A 23,102-nucleotide genomic window follows, 5' to 3' on the forward strand; every position below is an offset into this window, starting at 1 on the left:
ACATTATTTTATATCTTTAATATGAAATCGAAACTAACAATATATACATATATATATATATATTATTTTGTAATTTAGCATGATATGGACCTTACTCATACGATATTATAGGCTCAACATGTGAAAGACCCAATAGGCCCAAAAAGACCATTACTCAATGAAGATAGAAATGCGGCTATCTCGCGTAACTTGCTGATTTCGCAGCCAACTGACATACATTACTAGCCGCTCAGACAACTACAGTTTTACAGTTACACTATTAGAGCACATTGACCCCACATGAATCAATGGTCTAGGGACAGGCACCTGCATGCCGCAAACATCTACAAGAGTTTAACATAACTATAGGCATCTTGTCCATAGATGAGCCTGAGAAGGTGACCACTATCCACCAATAAGAATAAACACTTTTATATTAATGGAGCACAAGCAAGTTACTAGCCTACTATAAATACAAAGACATTAAGCCTATGTACGATCATCTTTCAATTAATACTTGAACACCTTGAACTCTTATTAACTTGAGCGTCAGAGTGTTTTGCAAGTACATAGTATCAGTTCAATCATCACGTCAGTCGCCAAACATCTCGCCAACCAGCCAAGCATCTTATAAACGACTTATCAACCCAAACAACATTCAACAGTAGAACGCTCAACCGTGTGTGATAAAGCCTAATAGTTATTGAATTGATCACAACATATGTATTTATCATGACCTTATATACATACATCCATATCTCGTGTATTATTTTCACGTGATTAAGTCAAATGAATTTATCATGACCTTATATTATTTTTTAATAATAAATCAACATTTACTTTTTTTTTCTATTTTTCTCTTCTCATTCGTCTATTCATTTTCTTTCAAGTTTGTAACTCTATGACCTATTTGTAGCTTTGCTATTTGCAGGAGAATTTTTACTCTTTTATTATAAATTTCAGATGTAATATAGGGTTAGCCCACAACCCTTCAAACAAAGGATGAGTTCTTGGTTCGTTCTTTCATCCCACGTAATAAATCTTTAAGATTTGTTTTTAATAAAATCCTAGACATTTACAGGTTTCGTCATTCCCACCGCTTCTCAATTAATGGTTAAGTTTTTTTTTTTTGGTAATCTAATGGTTAAGTCTTTATTCCACAATGGAACCTCTATTTAATATTAAAAATGAAAAGAGTTTTACTTCAATAAATTTTTAATTTTTCTTTAATAAACCTTATCATTTCTGCATATTTACTCGGGACTCTTAATGTATTTGTTCAAGGAAAAAATCCATCTATATATGAATTAATTAATATTTAATTTATATTGATACTTTATTACACTAATTTTTTTATTAGACCTTACATTTTTGTATTCTATATCATTGATATTTCTCTCTCTTTTTCACCCCTCACTTTAACACACTGAGAACACTTCCTAAATCCTTGTAATTGAATCAAAATCTATATTTTATCTTCATAGAGAGAGAAAGGATCAAAGGCCTCTAAGCACACCAGCCAGTCTCTTCTTTCCACTTCATACTCAATTAGTCCTTCCCTTTGAAATGGATTCTATTATCCAAGTACTAGGTTTTATGCTCTGTGAATAAGATATGCCCTAATATTAGCACAAATTGCTAACCCTCTTATTTCATTCAACTGAATACTATTCCTTAGTTATGTTCTAATGGTAGAGTCATGATAAACCGGGGTTGCCAAATTTTTTTTTATCCTTGGCTTTGTCACGATTTGGAATCGAGCCACCGTTCTCCTGATATACATATTATTATTATTATTATTATTATTATTATTTTTGTTTTATTTTTTTATAAATCTACATTTCAGCCTTCCAAATTGTGAATTTGGTTAGAAGAAGAATGAGGAATTAGCTAACTGAGTAGAAAGAGTAAGTCCCAAACTAACATCGTAGAATTGGTAGCAATTTATCATGGCAGTGGACATCAATGTATGTAATACGTAGAGGAATTTGAGTAAAATCATAGTAATTAACACATCAATGACCTCGGCCAAACCAAATGATACTTGACATAATTTTACACAAAATTTGCACTTCTCAAAGATAAATCACTACAACATTTGTTGTTTGTGCAAAAAATATTGGTTCTCATCGAGGAAAAGTAAAATTGTTCAGTCATTCAATCCTACAAACAAGTGGATGAGAAAAATACCCAGCTGTTATGCAAATAAAAAAGAAGATGAAGATTAGGTCTGAGAGAAATATATAGTTGAATAAAAAATAAAAAGTAATTGGAAATAAAATTTTAAATAAATATCTATTAGAAAAAAAAGGATATTCGTTACACTCCAGACTCTCCAAATTAAGGCATGCAAAATTGAAGGTTTGGGTTTTCCTCCTTAACTAATCTATTCCATTATCTATAAACTTTCTAAACAAAGAATTATATAATTTCTATCACTTCATTTTATTATTAACCACTCCATTCATTTCATCCGAACAGAGCAAAAGAGGAGGGTGGGGTAGGAACCGAAAAACAGAATAACATTGTTATTGCTGCCCAAGGTTGCTTGTTTCCTAGTAATAACCAAATTTGTATTTGTCCGAAAACAATTGTCGTTTTTCATTTCGATGATAACATCTTATAGTTGCCAATATGAGACAGCGGAAAAGACGGTTGGTTCCTTAACACCCGTGCAGGCCATAGCCTCACCGCTGAACCATAACAACAAAAACCACCCCCTCTCCTCTTCATACCCTCATATAACACAGACAGATATTCCAACCTTCATATCAAGTTTCTCTAACCTTATCTCTCGGTTTGTGTTTCCCACAACCAATTCACAGAAGAAATAAAAAAATAAAAAAATGGGTTGTGGGAAATCTAAACATGATGTTGCTACAGGAAACACCACCGTCCTCCAGCGCAAGAAATCCAGCGTCGATTCCAAGGCAGGACAGGAAAATGGGACAGAAACCAATGACAATGTTGACAATGTGAGTTCAGAAGTGGAACAGAAGAACGATGAAAATGTCAAAGAGATTAAGGATGTTGAGTCAAATGGCGTTAATGGCAAAGCCTCTGAGGTAACAAATGTGCAAGAAGACAAGGCAAAGGAGAAGAGCCAAGAAGCTGATGGTGCAGCAGAGGGAAAGACACAGGAAATTGTTGTTGCAGAGGAACCGTCTGAAGGTGGCAAAGACGATTCATTGAAAAATAATGAACAAGAAGTGAATGATGCTTCTGATGCTGCGGAAGAGAAAAAACCATCTGAAGAAAATGAAAAAGGTGTGCAAAGGATGACCCTTTTAGATTTATATGATGAAAGTTCTTATTCGGTTTGATCATTTTTTTCATTCATTTTTGAAATATCTTCGAGAATGTTAGGCACGAGTTGTTGGTTATAACTTGTAATTTGCTCTTGTATGTGTGCTGCAGAGGAAGTCAGCTTAAAGGAAGAGACTTTGGTCAAGGAAGAAGAAACCAAAGAAACAAATCAAGAGGAGGCTTTGGTCAAGGAAGAAGAAACCAAAGAAACAAATCAAGAAGAGGCTTTGGTCAAGGAAGAAGAACCCAAGGGCATAAATGTTTCAAGCTCTGAAGGTGAACAAGATTTGAAAGCTGAGCAGGTATGTGGGGTTAGCACGAGTTCGCAAATTAATTACTTGAGGCCAAAAATTATGAGAAATATATTTAATCAAAACATGTTTGTGCTGCAGGGACAATAGAGAATTGGACATGCATAAAAGATGAAATGAGACGAGACACAACAGGAGTCAATGTAGCAAAGGGTGTTTCCTGTTTATTAGTGATACAAATTAATCATGTTCCGAAGCTAAGTTGGAAATAGCTCAGATTTGTACCGTGTTTGTTCCAAAATAAACTAATTTAAATTCGCTATTACTCTGCAAGAGTTATGATCCTGTCTTCTTTCCTTCTTCTTCTTCTCTCTCTCTCTCGCTCCAGGGATAAAAATATCATATTGATCTCAGGGAATTAACTAAGCATTAGATTTTATTTATCATATAGATCCCAATCAGCAGATGCTAACAATACACTTTTTAATTTTTTATGAAATACCATACTAGTCTACTAATAGAAGATAAATTCAGATTATTTAGTAAGATTGACATAAATTTTTACCCAATTTAAAAAAAAAATATTTTTTATTTCTCGCATTCCTGTCACATTGAAACACCGTATAGGTTAAAGGGTGAAAATGATAATTAAAGAAACCACCTAGTGTCTGGAAGAACTTTATTTTCTCTTCCATTTTTTGTGTCTCATTCATGTCAAGCACTAACTACGTTCTACCATCGTTTCTATTATAAATTGTTTATTGATTTACTTATTAATAGATTTAAGAGTAAATCTTTATTTTTGTCTTCCCATATACAACAGTCATTTCTTTGGTCATTAAAATCTTCTGTCTACCATTTACTTTATCGATAATCCAATTTTGTATCAATCTTCAACTATTTTCCATTTAAACTTCATAGGGAAATAATTTAGTTCTATGACTTTCTATATGAGAACGGATGTTCATTTAACAAACACAAGATTTGAAAATTTACAAGGTCTCGAACATAGCCATATGGAGAGCCTGCAGTATCTCAAAAACTAGAGAATCTTACTAACCAATATATAGGGTTACGACTAAATGCTCAATTCAAGTGTGAGTTTGTTAATTTTAAATTGTTAAAAAAATCCATGATATACCAACTATACAAACTAGACCAAAACAGCATTGGTTGGCTAGAACTAGAATAGCAATCTTTCAAAGTGTTTTTGTCTCGAAACCGAACAAGTATTTTTCATTTATTTAATTTTAAGTGGGTTTATGTTTTAACCCACTACAAATTCAAAGTTGGGGATTTATTTTTAAAAATGTTATTTTCTCTTTTTCAAATAGCTAATACCTTTTGTTCTCGCAACAACCATTTTTCTTACGTGATGTTTCACAGCTCTACAATCTATCGCAAATGTTATAAGAGATTGTTATTGGGCTCAATTGCTCAAACAATTTGGAGACCGTTGATAAGATAGGAAACTTATGACAAATAATATTTCTGTTTTCATAATTTATTCATACACTATTGCTTGCTGCATAATCACAACTAAAACGCATCCTTAAAAAAATAAATCTGCATGCCTATTAAAATCGGCGCAAATTTGTGCACATGTGGATAACGAAGCTTCTTATAAGCATATAATGTTTACATGCTATCAAATCGGTGTGTATTAGTCATTATGACAAGTGAAATAAGTAGTAAGTAGAGCTTGTTTGGTACATTTTTTTTAAGGTAAAAATTACTTTTAAACTAAAAAAAAAGTGCTTAAAATATAAAGTTAGAAGTTATTGGATGATTATATAAAACTGTTTTGATGATTTTAAAAGAGTAAAGATGAAATAATTTGTTATTACGATAAATGATAAATTTTATAAATACAAATTTAAAATAACAGTAAAACTCTAAAATAAACACAAGGACTTAAAAAAAAACTTTTAACTTTTTTCTTTATTAAAAAATAATCTCTTTATAGTAAGAGCTTTTATAAAATTATATTTCGTTAAACTTCTGCTTTATGAACAAGATAAGCTAAAAATAAGACATTATTAAATTTCAACTCTTTAAATCAGTTATGAGATTAATTCTGATTTGAGATATAATCACAGTTAAAGCTAGTCGTTCCTCTCAAAAAAAATATTTGGTGAGAATCGAATCTAAATTCTTCCTTCACTCAACTCAATCTAGGTTGCGATTTGAGCTATGTGATGAAGAATAATATTGAACTCAAAATAATACAGCTACATGGTAGTCATTTTGCTTCAATTAAAGTAATTTAGTGCAATGTGTTGATCAGTAAGAAAAGACATGACGAACAAAAGCCCATAAAGAAAGAGTTGTTGTCCAACCCGCAACCCAAACCCAAGCGGGAAAATCTTGTTTCCACAGCATAGGCGCGCGCGAAATATTCGTATGGCTTGTACGTCTTAATGCCCCTTCGTGGAACGGCACATCTTACGTTTCTAATCAGACGGCCTTAAATGTCTTGATCTTACCACATTCTTGGGTCCACGGTGGCTTCAAAATAAAAACTCGCTTGCGCGCTTTCTCTCTCTCTCACTCTTGCGAAACCCTTGATCTCAGAAAACCATGGGGAAGCCTTTCGACAATCAGGTTTCGAACTCCTCAAATTCCGAAGAGGAGGAGGACGCCAACGCTCAGATCGAAGAGGATGACGAGGAGCTCGAAGCTGTGGCTCGCTCCACTAGCTCTGACGGCGAGGATAATGTGCCAGATGAAGAAGAAGCTGCTGGAGATGGCGACGAGGATAAACCGGTAAAACCTGAACCTGCATTTTGAAATTTTAATTCGTGATTTTGTCCGCGCTAGGGTTTTGGTTTCATGTAATGTGGATTCTCTTACATATTAACACATTTACGATTTTTCCTGTTAAACACTTTGCAATAGAAGCTAGATTGTTGTAATTGTGTAGCCGAGGCTAATGTTCTTTTTTTTTTTTTTTGGTTGATATTTCATCTCCATGCAAACTTGGTTTAAAATAATTTATATATTTTTTAACTGTGTATTGTAGGATGAAAGCAATGTTGATAATGAAATTAGCAAGCGTGAGAAGACCAGATTAAAAGAAATGGAAAAATTGAAGAAACAGAAGATTCAGGAGATATTGGATGAACAAAATGCAACCATTGATGCTGATATGGTGCGCTGATTATTCACTGTGAATGGGATTGATTTATTTCTTTATATTATATTGATTTGATGTTTAATTAAAAGATTGTTGCATTTAATGCAGAACAATAGGGGAAAGGGCCGATTGAAGTATCTTTTACAGCAAACTGAGCTATTTGCTCATTTTGCCAAAGGTGATCAATCTTCATCTCAAAAGAAGTCAAGGGGAAGGTACTTTCTTAAGATTCATTAATACCGTGCTATGGCAATTCCCCCTTGTTAGTTTTACCTTATTAAGATTTAATTATATTGAGAATTAGATTTTCATATCTTCGAAGTTATTTCAAGGGTTTGTGAGATTTCTATACTATTCTCAGAAAACTATGAAAGCGAACTAGCATTAAATATTTAATGTTCTAGATCATCTAGATGAAGCTATTATCTCCCAGTTTTCCATAATTGGTGAACAATTTCTGCAAATGTTTCCCTTTCAAACTCAATTTCAACGTAATGAAATATCATCCAAACATACAAAAAGTGTTACCAAGTAACTTAAAGATAAGAATGTTAAGAAAAGGTGAATTGTGATTTTTGTTCCTCAATTCCTACTGGTGGTTGGCAAAGTTCATACAGGCAATAAAGAGTTGTGACTGATCTTTTACTAACTTTGTGCATTATATGAGAACTTATTTTGCATTAATTTTTGTCTATTTTAGGGGACGCCATGCATCAAAAGTGACTGAAGAAGAGGAAGATGAAGAATACCTTAAAGAAGAAGAAGTTGGTTTAGCAAACACGCGGCTGTTGACTCAACCATCATGTAAGTGTTCTTCCTTTGAGCAGTTCTTTCTTTTAGTTTCTCACATTTGTGGTTGTGCCTCTTCCCTGTTCTCATGTTTACTTTGATTGTGTGGAAAAATATTGGGATGTTGGTCTGTAAACTCTTTATGTTGGTTCTTTTTTCTGGTGGTCGAATGCTTGCATTCTGGTTGAGGAATTTCTCATAGGGGCTGCATGTGTTCGACAGATTGAACACATTTTGAAACCACCTTTTTCTTCTTTTTTTTTTTTAATTTTTTTGTTTCACACGTGTACTGTGTACTCTTTCTTCCCTTAGGTTGGTTTTTTGTTTGTTGTCTACAACTATCCAGTTGATATCTGATGAATTGCTCTTGAATTTTGTATTTGGCGTTGTTCATCTAATATGTGGATTCTTTCTATTCATATCTAATAAAGTTTTGGTTCACTTGAATGTGAAATTACTTGTTTGTTATACAGGTATCCAAGGAAAGATGAGGGATTACCAACTTGCGGGACTAAACTGGCTCATACGACTATATGAGAATGGAATAAATGGAATTCTGGCAGATGAAATGGTAGGTAGAAGATGGAGGGCTCAGAGATATCTTATTTAAATAACTGCATATCAACATAATTACCTTGTGATGTGTAATTTGATGAAGTATGAGTTGATTTAGAGAAGTCATGATAAATATATATATTCTTGATTTGTAGGGGCTTGGTAAAACCTTGCAAACTATATCTTTGTTGGCCTATTTACATGAGTTCAGAGGAATAACGGGTCCTCATATGGTGGTTGCTCCAAAATCAACTCTTGGAAATTGGATGAATGAGATTCGGCGCTTTTGTCCTATTTTACGTGCAGTAAAGTTCCTTGGTAACCCTGATGAAAGGGTAAGACTGGCTTTACTGGACTGAAATATTTTGTTAACGACTTAACGTTTAGTGTTTACCATTGATGGTTGCTTTTGACACTTTTGTCCAATGGTTTTAAAAAACTGCAGAACCATATTAGAGAGGAGTTATTGGTTGCTGGTAAGTTTGATGTGTGCGTTACAAGTTTTGAAATGGTAATCAAGGAGAAGTCTACTTTACGTCGATTCAGTTGGCGTTACATAATTATTGATGAAGCTCATCGAATCAAGAATGAGAACTCCCTCCTTTCCAAAACGATGAGGCTATACAATACAAACTATCGACTTCTTATAACTGGCACACCATTACAGGTATGACTTATTAATTATTATACATAATGGTGTTATCTTAATGAATGGTATTTTTTTTAAAATTTATTTATATTTAATTTACTGGTCTCTTCGTAACAGGGAAATATCATCATTGGAATTCTTCTGAGTAAATGAATTTACTAACTAGTATGATCTCATTAATTATGTGGTTGATAAGTTATCTCGTTCGAAAGACTATTCTATATGTGTCTAATGGAGGGTGGGCTGTGTTGTTTAGTTTCTAAATCTGACTGTTTTATGTGCTCATCATTGGTTGTAGTTGGTTGGACAGATCTGAATTATCACCCTACACATTTTAGTGATATGTTCTGCCTCTTTTCACTTCAGATCCTTTTTAATTTCTTTCTTTCTTTTTTGTGAGGGACATTAGGCTGACCCAAACTAGTTTGGGAAATGAGTGATGTTGTTGTTGAAGAGGTTGTTAGGCAAGAATATGTAAGAAATAATCAGCTCTTCTGATGGGGCACCTTTAGTATGTGGTCTCTTGGTAAATTTTCATTAGAGATGAGGCGCTGAGCATCACATGTTCATTGATAATTTCCATGGATATTCAAATTGTGGTTAATTTGATGGAGAGAAGAGTTGAATGATATAACTTTGGTTTATTGGTATATTTTTAAGCACTTTGTTTTTTGCTGATTTTCCCTTCTGCCTCACAGTTTAAAATTTTGAATTATATGCTTTGAGGTCTGGCTTATTTTGAAATTTGAATTTGAATTCCCTTTATTTGGTTGCATGCGTATTAACAATATTAATACATTTGAGTAATTAATGTGGTTTGTTGTCTTTAATATTGTAGAACAATCTTCATGAACTCTGGGCTCTTCTCAACTTTCTTCTGCCTGAAATTTTTAGTTCTGCTGAAACTTTTGATGAATGGTTTCAAATCTCTGGTGAAAATGACCAACAGGAGGTTGTTCAACAATTACACAAGGTAAGCCTTGAACATTCTTTGATTGTTGAGTGTCTGTTATGATAAGGTGATACATAATAATATTTTAAATTTCATTATATGTGAAGGTCCTCCGTCCATTTCTCCTTCGAAGGTTGAAGTCAGATGTTGAGAAAGGTTTGCCACCAAAAAAGGAAACCATTCTCAAAGTAGGCATGTCGCAAATGCAGAAACAGTATTATAGAGCATTACTGCAGAAGGATCTTGAGGTTGTCAATGCTGGTGGAGAACGGAAACGCCTACTAAATATAGCAATGCAACTACGTAAATGTTGTAATCATCCATATCTCTTCCAAGGTGCTGAACCTGGTCCTCCGTATTCAACAGGAGACCATCTGATTACAAATGCTGGTAATTTTCATTTACATTATGAGATACTTTAAAAGTCCTTTTTAGACTGATCAATAAGATCTGAGATTATTTCATTTTGTAAAAATATTCGGTTCTCAGGTAAAATGGTTCTACTGGATAAGTTACTTCCTAAACTAAAAGAACGTGATTCTAGGGTCCTTATATTTTCACAGGTCAGTTCTATGTAAGAATAAGATTCTTTTCTCTGATGGCCATGAATGGCTTATTTTATGCAACCTGGTGTTTTGTTCCGGTTTTTGCTTAATTTGTTGCTTTTCCCTAGATGACTAGGCTGCTAGACATACTTGAAGATTATTTGATGTATTGCGGATATCAATATTGCCGCATAGATGGCAACACTGGCGGAGAAGATCGTGATGCTTCCATTGAGGCTTTCAACAAACCAGGAAGTGAGAAATTTGTCTTCTTGTTATCTACTCGGGCTGGAGGTCTTGGCATTAATCTTGCTACTGCTGATGTTGTCATTCTTTATGACAGTGACTGGTGAGTATTTCAATTGATTGTGTCACCATCCTTCTGATTTGCATTGGTACTCTAAATTCTCAACTAATTGTTTGTTGATAAATTTGGTGGTGTTATAACTTGTTTGTTGATAAATTTGGTGGTGTTATAACAGGAACCCACAAGCTGACTTGCAAGCTCAGGATCGAGCTCATAGAATTGGTCAAAAGAAAGAAGTTCAAGTTTTCCGATTTTGCACTGAGGTTTGCAATTTTTTTCTTTAATTCTGTTCATTATTAGTTATGTTTCTGTCTAGGAGTCATGGACATAAGCAACGGGCATGGATCCGACAAGGTAATGACATGTGGATATGATAAAGTCTAAAAATTATATGTCGCTACTAAGATAAAACATATAACATTAATATAATTTTAGGGTAATAGTTTTCTTATGTAGTAGAAGATAAGTATTATCTCCTACACACTCATTGGTGCAGGTGGGGTCCATTTTTAGGGGAAGAGAGAGAAAAAGTAAAGTGGGACCCATCTTGAATTTGTGTGTGTAGGAGATAATTTTAACATACAAACATTAAAAGGAAATTAAAAAAAGTCATCAATGTTTCATAAGTCAGCATTAGTCGTTGTAGATACAGGAAAACACTTTTATCTAATCATTGTGGTATCTCACTTGTATTGGCACAAAAAAGTAAAAAATGTAATTGAAAGATGTAAGTTAGAAATATTCAAAGGTTTCCAACACAATACATGTTAGACACTGGTACAGCAACCATTTTGAATTGTCCGTGCTTCTTCCTAATTCTTACTTTCCTTTTGTGTCAATATCTCATATCATGCTAATTGCACAGTATACAATTGAGGAAAAAGTCATAGAAAGGGCTTACAAAAAGCTTGCACTGGATGCATTGGTGATTCAGCAAGGTCGATTAGCTGAGCAAAAGAGTAAGGATGTCTCAGGATGATCTTTTTTTTTTTTTTGTTGTTGCAAGACTTGTGGATTGTATAATATGACACAGCTGGTTTATGTATGCAGCTGTAAATAAAGATGAGTTGATTCAAATGGTTAGATTTGGTGCTGAAATGGTTTTTAGTTGCAAGGACAGTACAATTACGGACGAGGATATTGACAGAATTATTGCTAAAGGAGAGGAAGCAACAGCTGAGCTTGATGCTAAGATGAAGAAATTTACTGAAGATGCTATCAAATTTAAGATGGATGACAGTATGTAACCTTTCAAATTTCAATATAAATTATGGTTTTGCTAACAACAATGGTTTGATTGTTGTTGGTTGGTAAATATGTTGTGTTGTTTAAATTCCTGTATACCCTTCAAAGTTTTTTTTTTTAATCTGCACCTGTGTGCTTGGCATTTGAAAGAGAGAAAATAAATGCTTTGTGCCAAAGTGGGGGAGCCTTACTGGGCTTCCCATGTGTGGTTCATCCTTTTTGAAACCTTAACTTTATGATGAAAGACTGAACATACCATTATCCTTATTTCCTATATTATTTTGGTTCTTGATACCTGAAACCTACACGTCATTTGTTTCTACTCTGTTTAGTGAAGCATCTTTGTTATTAAAACATCCGTACAAGCGCAAGTTTTTGGCTCCTGTTTAGATTGCTTTTTAACTTCTATGCAAGTTTGAAGCTACTAATATTAACATCTTTCTTTTTGTAGCTGCTGAGTTGTATGATTTTGATGATGAGAAGGTAAGTTGACATTTTATATTATCTTTTGTTAGTTATGATTGACTTTTTAATTGCTCAATTTAGCATCAACCGTCTCCCATATTCTCTTATCTTTTTAACCACATCTGCATCTACCGTTTTCCTTAAATGTAGGATGAGAACAAAGTTGACTTCAAAAAACTCGTGAGTGACAACTGGGTTGAGCCACCAAAAAGAGAAAGGAAGCGCAAGTAAACATTGCCCTTAATTCTGTACATTGATTTATTGAATTATTTTCACAATCTGATGTATTTTATTTTATTTGGTTTTGGTTTGACTCAAAGTTACTCAGAATCTGAATACTTTAAGCAAACAATGCGGCAAGGTGGTCCTATTAAACCAAAAGGGCCCCGTATTCCTAAGATGCCTCCATTGTAAGCTTCTCAAGAACAATGTTTTATGTTTATTTTTAGTATAATGCTTTCTATTTTGGCTCTGGGTTCTTAATTCCGTTGCCTTCAGGCATGATTTCCAGTTTTTCAACACTCAAAGGCTGACTGAGCTGTATGAAAAGGAAGTTCGCTATCTTATGGTGCGTAACATAAACTTTCTGATTCATATTTTTTTGGCTCAGCAAAGGCGTATATATGTTGGTGCTTATATTATTTAACAAATTTTCAGCAAACCCATCAGAAGAATCAGGTAAAAGACTCAATAGATGTTGATGAACAAGAAGGTATATAGTACTCCACAGACAGTTGATTTTTCCCTGATTATATGTATATATTAATTAATAATGACTACATGTTGAATGTTTAGAGGTGGGAGACCCATTGACTGCCGAAGAGTTGGAGGAAAAGGAGCACCTGCTAGAGGAGGTGAGCAAATTTCTTTATAAACTAGTCTTTGATACAGATCCTTTTTTTTTATTTTAAAAAGATTTGGTATTTGGCCGATAGGGATTTTCATCATGGAGCCGGAAGGATTTTAATGCTTTCATTAGGGCCTGTGAAAAATATGGCCGAAATGATATAAAAAACATTGCTTCTGAGATGGAAGGAAAAACAGAGGAGGAAGTTGAAAGATATGCAAAAGTCTTCAAAGAAAGATACAAGGAATTAAATGGTAAGTTACAGCCAAGATGAAAATATGAGAATCTTTTGTATTAGTAAAAATACTTTACAAAATTGAAATGAGTATCATATCTGTAACCTACAGTCAAGTTTTTTTTTAATAAAATCAATCTGGTTGTTTGATTTATCAAACAACTGTGTGAAATGTTGATACGGACTGTGTAGAGTGTTTTATTGAGTTAAACTCCAGTGCATTTTTGTCTTGGTTCTTTTTTGTGTTGATTTATCTACTGAAGCTTGAAATTAGTTTCTCATTAAAATATGAAGGGTTATTCTAATTTATGAATTTTGACTTATTGCCTGTAGATTATGATAGAATTATTAAAAACATTGAAAGAGGGGAGGTGAGAATATCTCGGAAAGATGAGATCATGAAAGCTATTGGGAAGAAGTTGGACCGCTACAAGAATCCTTGGCTTGAGTTGAAGATACAGTATGGACAAAACAAAGGAAAGTTATTCAATGAAGAATGTGACCGATTCATGGTGTGAATTTTGTTTGATTTTCTTCCTTTTGCCCAAATTTATTTAATTTTCATTTTCTTGACGTCTAATTTTATTTAATTCATTTATGTCCAGATCCTTATTTCGTCTGTGTTTCTCTAATAGAAAATCCTTGCTTCATTTAACTTCACCACAAAATTTGCAGATATGCATGGTTCACAAACTTGGCTATGGGAATTGGGATGAATTGAAGGCAGCATTTCGAACATCACCCTTGTTTCGTTTTGATTGGTTTTTAAAGTCTCGCACAACACAGGAACTAGCAAGGAGGTGTGACACCCTCGTTCGGCTGGTAGAGAAGGAAAACCAGGAATATGAGGAGAGGGAGAGACAAGCTCGTAAAGAGAAGAAACTTGCCAACAAGGTTTGTATCTGCTTTTTAACCTAAAATATTTGAGTTTCTTAATTTACATGATATCATTTGTTGTTTTACTCAATTTCAGAGTATGACCCCATCAAAGCGTGCCTTGCCAAGACAGACGGATAGTCCATCTATGAAGAAGCGGAAGCAGTTAACTATGGATGACTATATAAGCTCGGTATGTTTCTTTGCTAATAATATTGGAAAAAGTGTTTCGTGTGATATATCTTGGAAGTTGGAATCACAAAATGATGTCATTTGGTGGGCAGGGCGGGATTTTTAAATTTTTTAAATTTTTTAACTTATTTTGGGGCTATATTAATTTCTTTACCAAGACAAATTTTCTTTGACCCCATAGCATTGTTTGACTTTGTTGTGGGTATTAATAACGGGAGAAACACTAAATTCATATATTTTACTAACTTGTTTTCGTTGAAGTTACGTTGCGATTTTACTGAAGTTGACCGTGGTGTTGTGGCAGGGGAAGAGGAGAAAATAAATGGACGTATGCCCTACATTTGTGTCAGGAAGGGGCGGGTCCCGAGTTCATTTTTAAAGTCTTGGTGATTTTGATGTAGCCCAGTTGACATGTCAATTGATGGTCAGGTTTGGCTTCCCCAGTCCAGTAATATGGATTCTTTTTTGTTTTAGAATTTTGTAGGCCCGAATTAAAACATTGAAAGGGTAGGTAGGGAAGATTAAAAAGATGAAATCGAATGTTGAATTATTTCTATGATCCGTAGTACTTTAACTGCAGACAGTTCAATATATATTGGATTATATTCTTTCTTTACTCTCCTGAAGTTGAAATCAATTATACATTAGTCATTTTGCTTTTTATCATCGTAGAGAACTAGTTCATTTGGGTGTTTTTTTGTCACTCTTGCCCCTTGTATCTGAAAATTTTATTCAATAGAAATTGCTTTTGTAATTGTATTCAAATTGAATCCGTTAGTCGAACGTCATTGAGACATAATTGAGTGTCAATCTTGAAATTGGTCGTGAATATACCGCTTCATTTAACTACGTATGTTAATAAAAAAAAATCCCAATATTTTTGAAACAGTTAAGGAAAAATGGGCTTTGGTCACACGCTTATTTGCTGCGTGATCTGCATATTTCTCCAGCACAACCTGCTTCCGTTTACTGTGATAATGCCTCGTGAGAGAACGAAGCATGTGGAGATTGATTGCTACGTTGTTCGCGAGAAAATTCATACGAAGCTCATTCACCTTCTTCCAGTATCCTCATCTGCCCAATTAGTCGATATATTTACGAAGGCACTCTTTGCCAATCCATTTCGCATCAACCTTTCCAAGTTGGGACTTCGGAACATCTACAGTCCCACTTGCGGGGGATGTTGACATCCATCTCAGAAGTAGATCCGGCTCATGGCCACCTACAGTCCCACTTGCGGGGGATGTTGACATCCATCTCAGAAGTAGATCCGGCTCATGGCCACCTGGACACAGTCCATTCAACTAATTGTAGTTAATCTGTTTTAGTTGATTAGTTAGTTACAGTTAGTTGTTTAATCAGTTAGTTAGTTACAATAAAAAAATGGGCCTGTGCAATTTCACGCATCTAGCTCAATGGGCTTTCACGTGAGGGGGCGTGTTGAGATATATAGTCCCATATTGATTGTGTGGGCAACTAATGTGGCCTTTATAAGGCTTTGGGCACTCTCACTCTTAGAGCTAGCTTTTGGGGTGGTGTATCCCAAAGTTCTTAACACACGGACCCAAAGAAAAATAGTATTTGTATAGATTTTGATTTTCAAGAGCACTTCGCAGGTTTTTTTTTTTGGTAAAAACTTTGCAGGTTTTTGTGCAATTCATTAAGGTGGCGTTTGGTAGAAGAGAAATTTTTATTTATCTGGGAACAATAGATTACTAGAATATAATAGGAAATATATTTTGCTGGAATGTTACTAAAAAATTGTTTGGTAGGGCCAAATTTTCTTGGAATTTTATTGTTTATTTTACGAAGTGTGTGTTTGGTTGATTGTGAAATATTAATGAGAATGTGAGATTATTTTACGAAAATAACCCTACTTTTACTTTTTAATATAATATAGATTCTATTTGCTACCAAATAGTAGGGTTATTATTGTCTACAAATATTTTGGTCTCCCGGGCAAACCAAAATTCTAACTTTTGGATGGACATATTTATATTTCATCCGTACTACTTTTTATACATGAATTGAAAAAACCGGGTAACATTGTTTCTTGGGAAAATATAATATTTTTGCTAGCAAACATGGTCTTTCAATTTTCCAAGGAACCCAAAAAGAATCTAGGTACCAAACACTCTCTAAAGGCTTTAATTTTTTGCAGCTGTGGTAAAAAATGAGTCTGTCATAGACACAAAAAATGAGCTCCACTAAAATAAAATAAAATAAAAGAATGTGTTATAATATGGCTTCCTAGTAAGATATAATTTGTATAAGTGTTTTTCAGTTCATTAAACAAGAGTCTGGTTTTCTAATTGTTTGGAGGGGAGTAGAAACTTTGTACTTTGGAGTCGTAGATAGGTTTATGAAAATGATGCTTGCGTAAATATTAGTTGTACTAGGTTATGTAGCATTGATACCGACACCGACACGAGACATGTAGCACAATACGATACTCCGACATGTTAATTTTAAAAAATGTTAGATTTTGACACGTTAAGACATGTTTTGATATTAAATAATATTTTATTTTATGTACTGTATATTATATTTAATGTTCAATAATTTAACAAAAAAAATAAAACTAAACTTGTAATATTCATTAAATATAATATATTTTAAATATTTATATTAAACTCAATAAAATAACCATCGTTAAGATACTACACGTAAGAAGTTTTGAAATGTGGGTGCTACTAGGTAGGGGAAGGACGGCTAGCCGGGTTCATCATTCGAGATATTGGGAACGTGAATATGATTTAGTAGTTTCATGCTTGTCTATGCGGTAAGCTCTCTTTAAGAATGACGCCGCTGTTTTTTTTTTTTTTTTTTAAATTCTGATAAAACATGACGCCATTGATTGCTGTACACCGGATTATTTTATTTTATTTTCATATCGTAGGTTCCTAGCTTGCGTGGCCTCGACCGTAACCTTAACATATTTCGTTGCAGACTAAAGCCGTAAGTTGGAATTTACAATAGGGTAGACACGATCTGTTTAATCAACAATCAGCACTATTCATTGACATATTTAATAAAGTCAGCTTGTGTGTGTTAGTTCATTCCGTCATCGCGTGCGTAATAGCAGGGGGTATGGTGAAAAATAATATATAACTCTGACATACAACAGAGACTGTACCAGTACAATATATGACAGCAATGATACCCACACCAAATCCACTAAGCTCCCCACATTTACAAGCAAATATGGGAGAAAAAATTAGACACGTTACCTTCCTCGTATCATGAACCAACAAATCCTTAGTACATAGAGAGAGTAATGAATTGACATTCTACAGGATGCCCTGACCCCATTTTTTTTTTTTTTTTAGAAAAAAAAAACTGTTTCCTTCACATGCTAGTATCTAACAACCAGAATGATGTGGGAGAACATTCAGAGTTGGATCCAAGATGCTTATAGACATTAAAGGATATGATATGACCAAATTTGTCCCGTGCCGTGCGAGTCAATAATACATCTCCTCACTAGAAAATGAGTTGATGTTGTACCGTGTTCACTCGTTTGTAGTGTCAAAGCTACCCATTGCATTTACCCTCTTCTTTTCTCTCCAATTCTCACCCCACACTTTTGCCTCTGCAACTGCACGTTCTCTGTCCAGGTGTCGTGTTTCTCTGCCTCTTGCACTATTTACAGGGCTGTCTTTGTGAGATTCCTGTGTTTCAACATCATCCAATACCCATTTCCTCGCTGACCCTGACCCACCAACACTTTCACTCCTTCCTAACTCACTTGTATCCCTATTCATTCCATCTCGATGATTCCTCGGGGTTGATAGTGATGGACCAACTCTGTTAGACTGAGTGGTTGCATTGCCATTTGGGTCATATGTTTGTGAGGCCAGGTATGTGAGAGCAGTCACAACATCCCCAATAAGAGGCCTTGTAGCAGCTTGTTCTTGCAAACACATTGCTGCCACTGCAAGTGCTTGATACAGTCCTCGCATTGGATAACGCCCATCAAGTAGAGGGTCTGCCATTTTTGGGAACTTCCTACGGTCTTTAAAAAGAGGTCTTGCCTGCAAAAGTTCCATATTAACATCAAAAACATTGTTCATTGATGTATGGTTTTAGACATTAGAGCAACTTACCCATGCAACGAGATTATGCTCTCCAGGTGCACGTGTATTATCAATAGCCTTGCGCCCTGTAATAAGTTCGAGGAATACCACTCCAAAACTGTACACATCGGACTTGAGAGTTAGTTGCCCAGTCATAGCATATTCTGGGGCACAATAACCATATGTTCCCATTACTCTTGTGGATACATGAGTCTTATCACCAACCGGACCAAGTTTTGCTAACCCAAAATCCGATAACTTAGGATGAAAACCCTCATCTAGCAGGATGTTGGATGATTTTAAGTCTCTATATATAACAGGGGGATTTGCCTTGTCATGCAAATATTCCAATCCCTTTGCTGCACCAGCTGCTATTTTCATCCTAGTGTTCCAATCCAGGGACTCCTTGTCAGGAGGAAGATCTGCAACGAGTCTCAAAATCAGAACGCTGAAACCTTATCTGCGTAATTTCTAACAATAACATACAACACTGAAAGCAGTATAATACGGGTGATATGAAACAACAAAATTATAATGGATTGATAAAGAGCTTAGTATTACGAATAAAATTTATCTATTATTTCCATTCATTATCAATATTTCCATCTGTCACAGCAACTATAAGACTCTTGAAAGTGCTCAATGTCACTCACTGAATCATAGATGCTTAAATAATTTTAGGATCACAATTACGGGCCATCCGTACGTGACATCATGCAAACAAGTTAAAATCAGTATACATTATATAGTGCAAACACCATACAGAATAAATAAAATTTATCATCCTATAGCTTGAAGAACCCATTGATGATATATTCTCACGGAAAAATTCAACTATTTAATGGTATCTCATAATGGTTACGCAAATATTATACGTTTTCCCGGGAGGTACAACACACTGACACTATGATAGCAGAAGGAGATGATAAATTGATTTGTAAACTTTTTCATATTAAAAGAAATGTGAAGCATGCTCATTTTTCTAAATGCTTCTTGAACAATATATTTCACCCTTTTGAAGTTTTAATAACCCCTGAAGATTCTTATTTGTTTCTCCTAGCTGTCATGTCAAATAGTATTTTCCCATTCTATGAGAAAGGACATCGTCACTCATGGCATACAAACATAATTCTTCGGTTTGATAACAGTGAATTCAAACATAAAATGGAAGAAACTGCCCATTCCAATAGTTTTCCTTCGTCATCCATTGTCTTTTAACAATTAACACTGCTCTTTCTCAAACCAAGTTTAACTTTGGATCTTCACCATTTTACGACATTAGAAGAATTTGAATTAACATGAAATTTAATTTTTTTATGATACGAAAGCACAATAATTCAGGTAGCAAAGGTTTCAGGAAAAAGAAAAAGGAAAGCAATCTGACCATGTAAGCGATCCTCCAAAGACCCCAACGGCATAAATTCGTAAACAAGTAACCGCTGATCACCATCAGCACAATAACCAATTAAGTTCACAAGATTTGGGTGATGCAAGAGGCTAAGCATGAGAACCTCCACCAGAAATTCTCGATTTCCTTGGAGTCCATTTCGATCAAGCTGTTTTACAGCAACTAACTGCACAGACATGATTCCATCAACAAATACTTAGAATGATAGACAGAGACTAACAGTGTTGATTAAATGAAAAAAATTAAACCAACAAATAATAGTTTCCAAGCCCAAAATGTAAAGTACAAAATAAATAATCATCTTTTTATTATATGATAGGTATTAGGTTGAGCTTCAGCGTTTAGTAAATCCAAGATCTTTGTAGTGGCAATCAGAACTTACTTGGCCAGTGCTCTCAAGGTGACCTTTGTATACACGCCCAAAGCCACCTTCACCTAATAAACATTCTGGTCTAAAATTCTTTGTAGCAGCTGCAAGCTCTCGGAATGTAAATATTTGTGCAGCAATATTGGCTGTTGGCCCATCCTTCGGAACTGGCGGTTCCTTCTTAGGATCTGAGACACTCCGTAGTTTTAATTTATCTTCATAAATAACTAAATATAGTTAGGTGTGAAAGAAACAGAAAAATATACATACTGAAAAAAATTAGAGAACAAAGAGTATGTAGAGAAGATGCTGCTGCAAATCATCATTATACAGCCACAAAAGGAGTAATGACATATAATACTTCAAAACAGCATGAAGACCATATGCTGCTTCGTTGTAAAGAACATTAGCAATTATCTTTCAATAAAAGAACCTAAGAACAAGGGTTTGATGTTTTAAAATCACATATTGGATCACAGCATCAGTTAAAATGTGATTCAAGTAATTTTAACAATCCCAAATGCACAGTAGCACAAATACCATGCAAGGATTGTAAAGTATATAGATTCATCTGAATGAACTTATCGTTTCTCTAGATAAGGCATTCCACATTTAAGAGAAACAAACCCATCTTGGTAAAAATTATACAACTTTGCATATATAATTATCCAGAACAACCCGCATCTGCCTTGCATCTCAGAATTGGTAAACAATGGAATACGTTATAAAACACTCTGATATGTTATATATCCGGAGTCAAGGGTAGATCTCCAAAGATGTTACTGGCACCTCTTAATAAGAATGAAATTCAATAAACTATGAAGCTAAATGATTTCACTAACTGAAGCCGTGGAAGCACAATCTCAGATGAATCAGATCAAAGCAACCAATACTTTCAACGAAAAACATGGTCACAAAAACTAAGAAAACGGGTGGAAAACGAAGAATTCAACAAAATTGAAGCCAACCCTGAAACGAAACTAGCTAAAAAATTGAAGCCAGAAGCAGTATAGGAAAGAAAGTTAGGAAATTTGTTATGACCTGAGCTAACCCTGGAGGGATGGTGAGACTGAACAACTGAAGCTTCTTTAAAAGAATTTATCTTGGGCACTTGCTTCTTCACCCCAGTGTCTTCCTCGTTGGATGATCGAAAACAAGGAAAACACCCACCCATATCAGAATCCAATCAAAACCACCCTTTACAAGGAACAGCTCTCATAACAAAGCCTCACTCGCTCGCACCTTCAACAATCTCAGAATTATCTCCTACAAAGCACTCACTGCCTTATGTTTCAGTCACTCTCTACACCTCAACGCGGTTGTGTCTTCTGAATATGATCTTCATCGGCCAGACCAACATGCTGGAAAAGCAGATCAACCAATCGAAGAAACTGATGTTGTAAATAAAGGGAAACAAAATAAACTATGTAATGTGATGTAATAAATAACAGAACATCAAAGAGAGAGAGAGAGAGTTTAAATTTAGAATTTGAAAATCTAGTTGGGGTTAGAAAGGAAAGCAGGGTTTAAGATGAATTATTAGGTAATTGATGTGCAATTTGGAACACAGTTGCGTTACATTTAGAATCTGTGCAATTTATTTCTAAGATTGTGTGAGATGAGTGATGAGATTTTCGTTCACCCTTGCAATTCTGAATAATAATTACAAAGGCACAGTTTAATAATCATCATCATGGTCGGATAGTGGGTCCCACCCGAAGGATGTGTCATGGACATTCTCAACACATGTTTTTTTTTTATATATATATATATAAAATTAAAAGTAGTAACAATAATATACATTATAGTATGTTGAATGAGAATATTCTTTTTTACACAAATTGTTATATAAAATAAATTATTTTATGCAACATATAAAAAAGTGAGATATTTTTTATTTTTAATAAATCTCATCCATTTTTCTATGCATTGTATAAGATAAATTATCTAATACAACATGAATAATTTATATGTCCTTGCCAACAAAAAAACAGAACAAAAATAATAATCCACAGACAGACACAGTGTAGCCGGCATGATTTTATGCTGTGCTGTGTGGTATCAATTCTCTGCCGTTGGATGATGGGTCAATTCCTGATGCTTCATCTACTTCTGCAAATTATACGGTGCAAAACAACATTTACAGCTTTGCAAATTTTGTTGTATAGTGTGGCGTAAAAAATAGAGTATATTAACCTTATAAAAACTATTTAATGTTTAATTTCTTTAAGTAACTAAAACTATTTAATGAAATAATATTAAATCTTCTTTAATCGAGACTTTTACCATACTCCATAACAAAATACTAAAATGTTTAGACATTTGTTAGACAGTATTTATTGTAAAAATTTTAGGTCTCAGTTAAAACTTTGTTTTGACAAATAGTTAACTTGTTTAAATACTCGTGATCATTCCACTTTATTCATAATTTATTTAGCATAACATAAGTTAAAATAAGTAAATATTACTATATATTGACTTTTATGTAGACCAATGATCTTTTTACTTTGTCTTGTGCATGGTTGTCATTCATTTTGCCTGAATAACGGGAAAAATATATTAGTTTTCTTTGCATGCAATTATATTAATAATTTGTATAATTATAATAAAAATTAATGTGGGAGTATTATTAATTATTATAATTTATTGTGAACAATTAATATAACTTGTATGGCTATAGAATACGTTTTGATTCATATTTAAGATTAAAATAGTATTATTTAATTAAGAATAAAATGTAATTTCATATATATTGCGCTACTTAGATACAAACTTTTTTTTTCAATAATTTGATTTAAAACAAAGCATTTTCATTTTTGAGTTCACATTCCCTCTTTGTCCTTTTCTTTTCTCTTACCTTTGTTGACTAGTGCTTAAAGTTTGAAATGCGCCATTCACCAAAAAAATAAATAAATAATTTGA

General features: G+C 34.1%; 3 protein-coding genes across 5 annotated transcripts; 2 read left to right on the top strand and 1 right to left on the bottom strand.

The window, feature by feature from the left end:
- The first annotated feature begins 2,825 nt into the window (after positions 1 to 2,825).
- LOC133294441 (uncharacterized) lies at positions 2,826 to 3,686 on the top strand. The gene is made up of 3 exons (XM_061493093.1): positions 2,826 to 3,246; positions 3,397 to 3,587; positions 3,678 to 3,686. The coding sequence occupies exons 1-3, from the start codon at positions 2,826 to 2,828 to the stop codon at positions 3,684 to 3,686; spliced, it is 621 nt and encodes a 206-aa protein (XP_061349077.1).
- Positions 3,687 to 6,105: 2,419 nt separating this feature from the next.
- Positions 6,106 to 14,945, top strand: LOC133294469 (ISWI chromatin-remodeling complex ATPase CHR11-like). 2 transcript variants are annotated; one of them, XM_061493147.1, is made up of 25 exons: positions 6,106 to 6,317; positions 6,559 to 6,687; positions 6,781 to 6,887; positions 7,373 to 7,476; positions 7,935 to 8,032; positions 8,172 to 8,351; positions 8,462 to 8,683; positions 9,504 to 9,638; positions 9,725 to 10,007; positions 10,107 to 10,180; positions 10,291 to 10,511; positions 10,645 to 10,732; positions 11,335 to 11,428; positions 11,520 to 11,708; positions 12,166 to 12,197; positions 12,330 to 12,406; positions 12,500 to 12,589; positions 12,678 to 12,747; positions 12,837 to 12,891; positions 12,975 to 13,033; positions 13,115 to 13,280; positions 13,595 to 13,773; positions 13,937 to 14,155; positions 14,235 to 14,330; positions 14,634 to 14,945. In XM_061493147.1, the coding sequence occupies exons 1-25, from the start codon at positions 6,117 to 6,119 to the stop codon at positions 14,649 to 14,651; spliced, it is 3,186 nt and encodes a 1,061-aa protein (XP_061349131.1). In that variant the 5' UTR covers positions 6,106 to 6,116; the 3' UTR covers positions 14,652 to 14,945. The 2 variants fall into 2 exon arrangements, with proteins under 2 accessions (XP_061349131.1, XP_061349130.1); XM_061493146.1 differs by having other exon boundaries at positions 6,106 to 6,302.
- Positions 14,946 to 17,434: 2,489 nt separating this feature from the next.
- LOC133294470 (serine/threonine-protein kinase PBL27-like) lies at positions 17,435 to 21,811 on the bottom strand. 2 transcript variants are annotated; one of them, XM_061493149.1, is made up of 5 exons: positions 21,222 to 21,811; positions 20,196 to 20,395; positions 19,790 to 19,979; positions 18,436 to 18,827; positions 17,435 to 18,363 (listed from the first exon to the last, which is right to left on the bottom strand). In XM_061493149.1, exons 1-5 carry the CDS (start codon positions 21,352 to 21,354, stop codon positions 17,842 to 17,844), a joined length of 1,437 nt encoding a protein of 478 aa, XP_061349133.1. In that variant the 5' UTR covers positions 21,355 to 21,811; the 3' UTR covers positions 17,435 to 17,841. The 2 variants fall into 2 exon arrangements, with proteins under 2 accessions (XP_061349133.1, XP_061349134.1); XM_061493150.1 differs by having other exon boundaries at positions 19,790 to 19,975; positions 20,192 to 20,395.
- Between the last annotated feature and the right edge of the window lie 1,291 nt (positions 21,812 to 23,102).

Source organism: Gastrolobium bilobum, unplaced genomic scaffold (genome assembly GCF_033153095.1).
Source record: "Gastrolobium bilobum isolate Gb01-03AN ecotype WA unplaced genomic scaffold, APGP_CSIRO_Gbil_v1 utg5188, whole genome shotgun sequence".
Taxonomy (NCBI): domain Eukaryota; kingdom Viridiplantae; phylum Streptophyta; class Magnoliopsida; order Fabales; family Fabaceae; genus Gastrolobium; species Gastrolobium bilobum.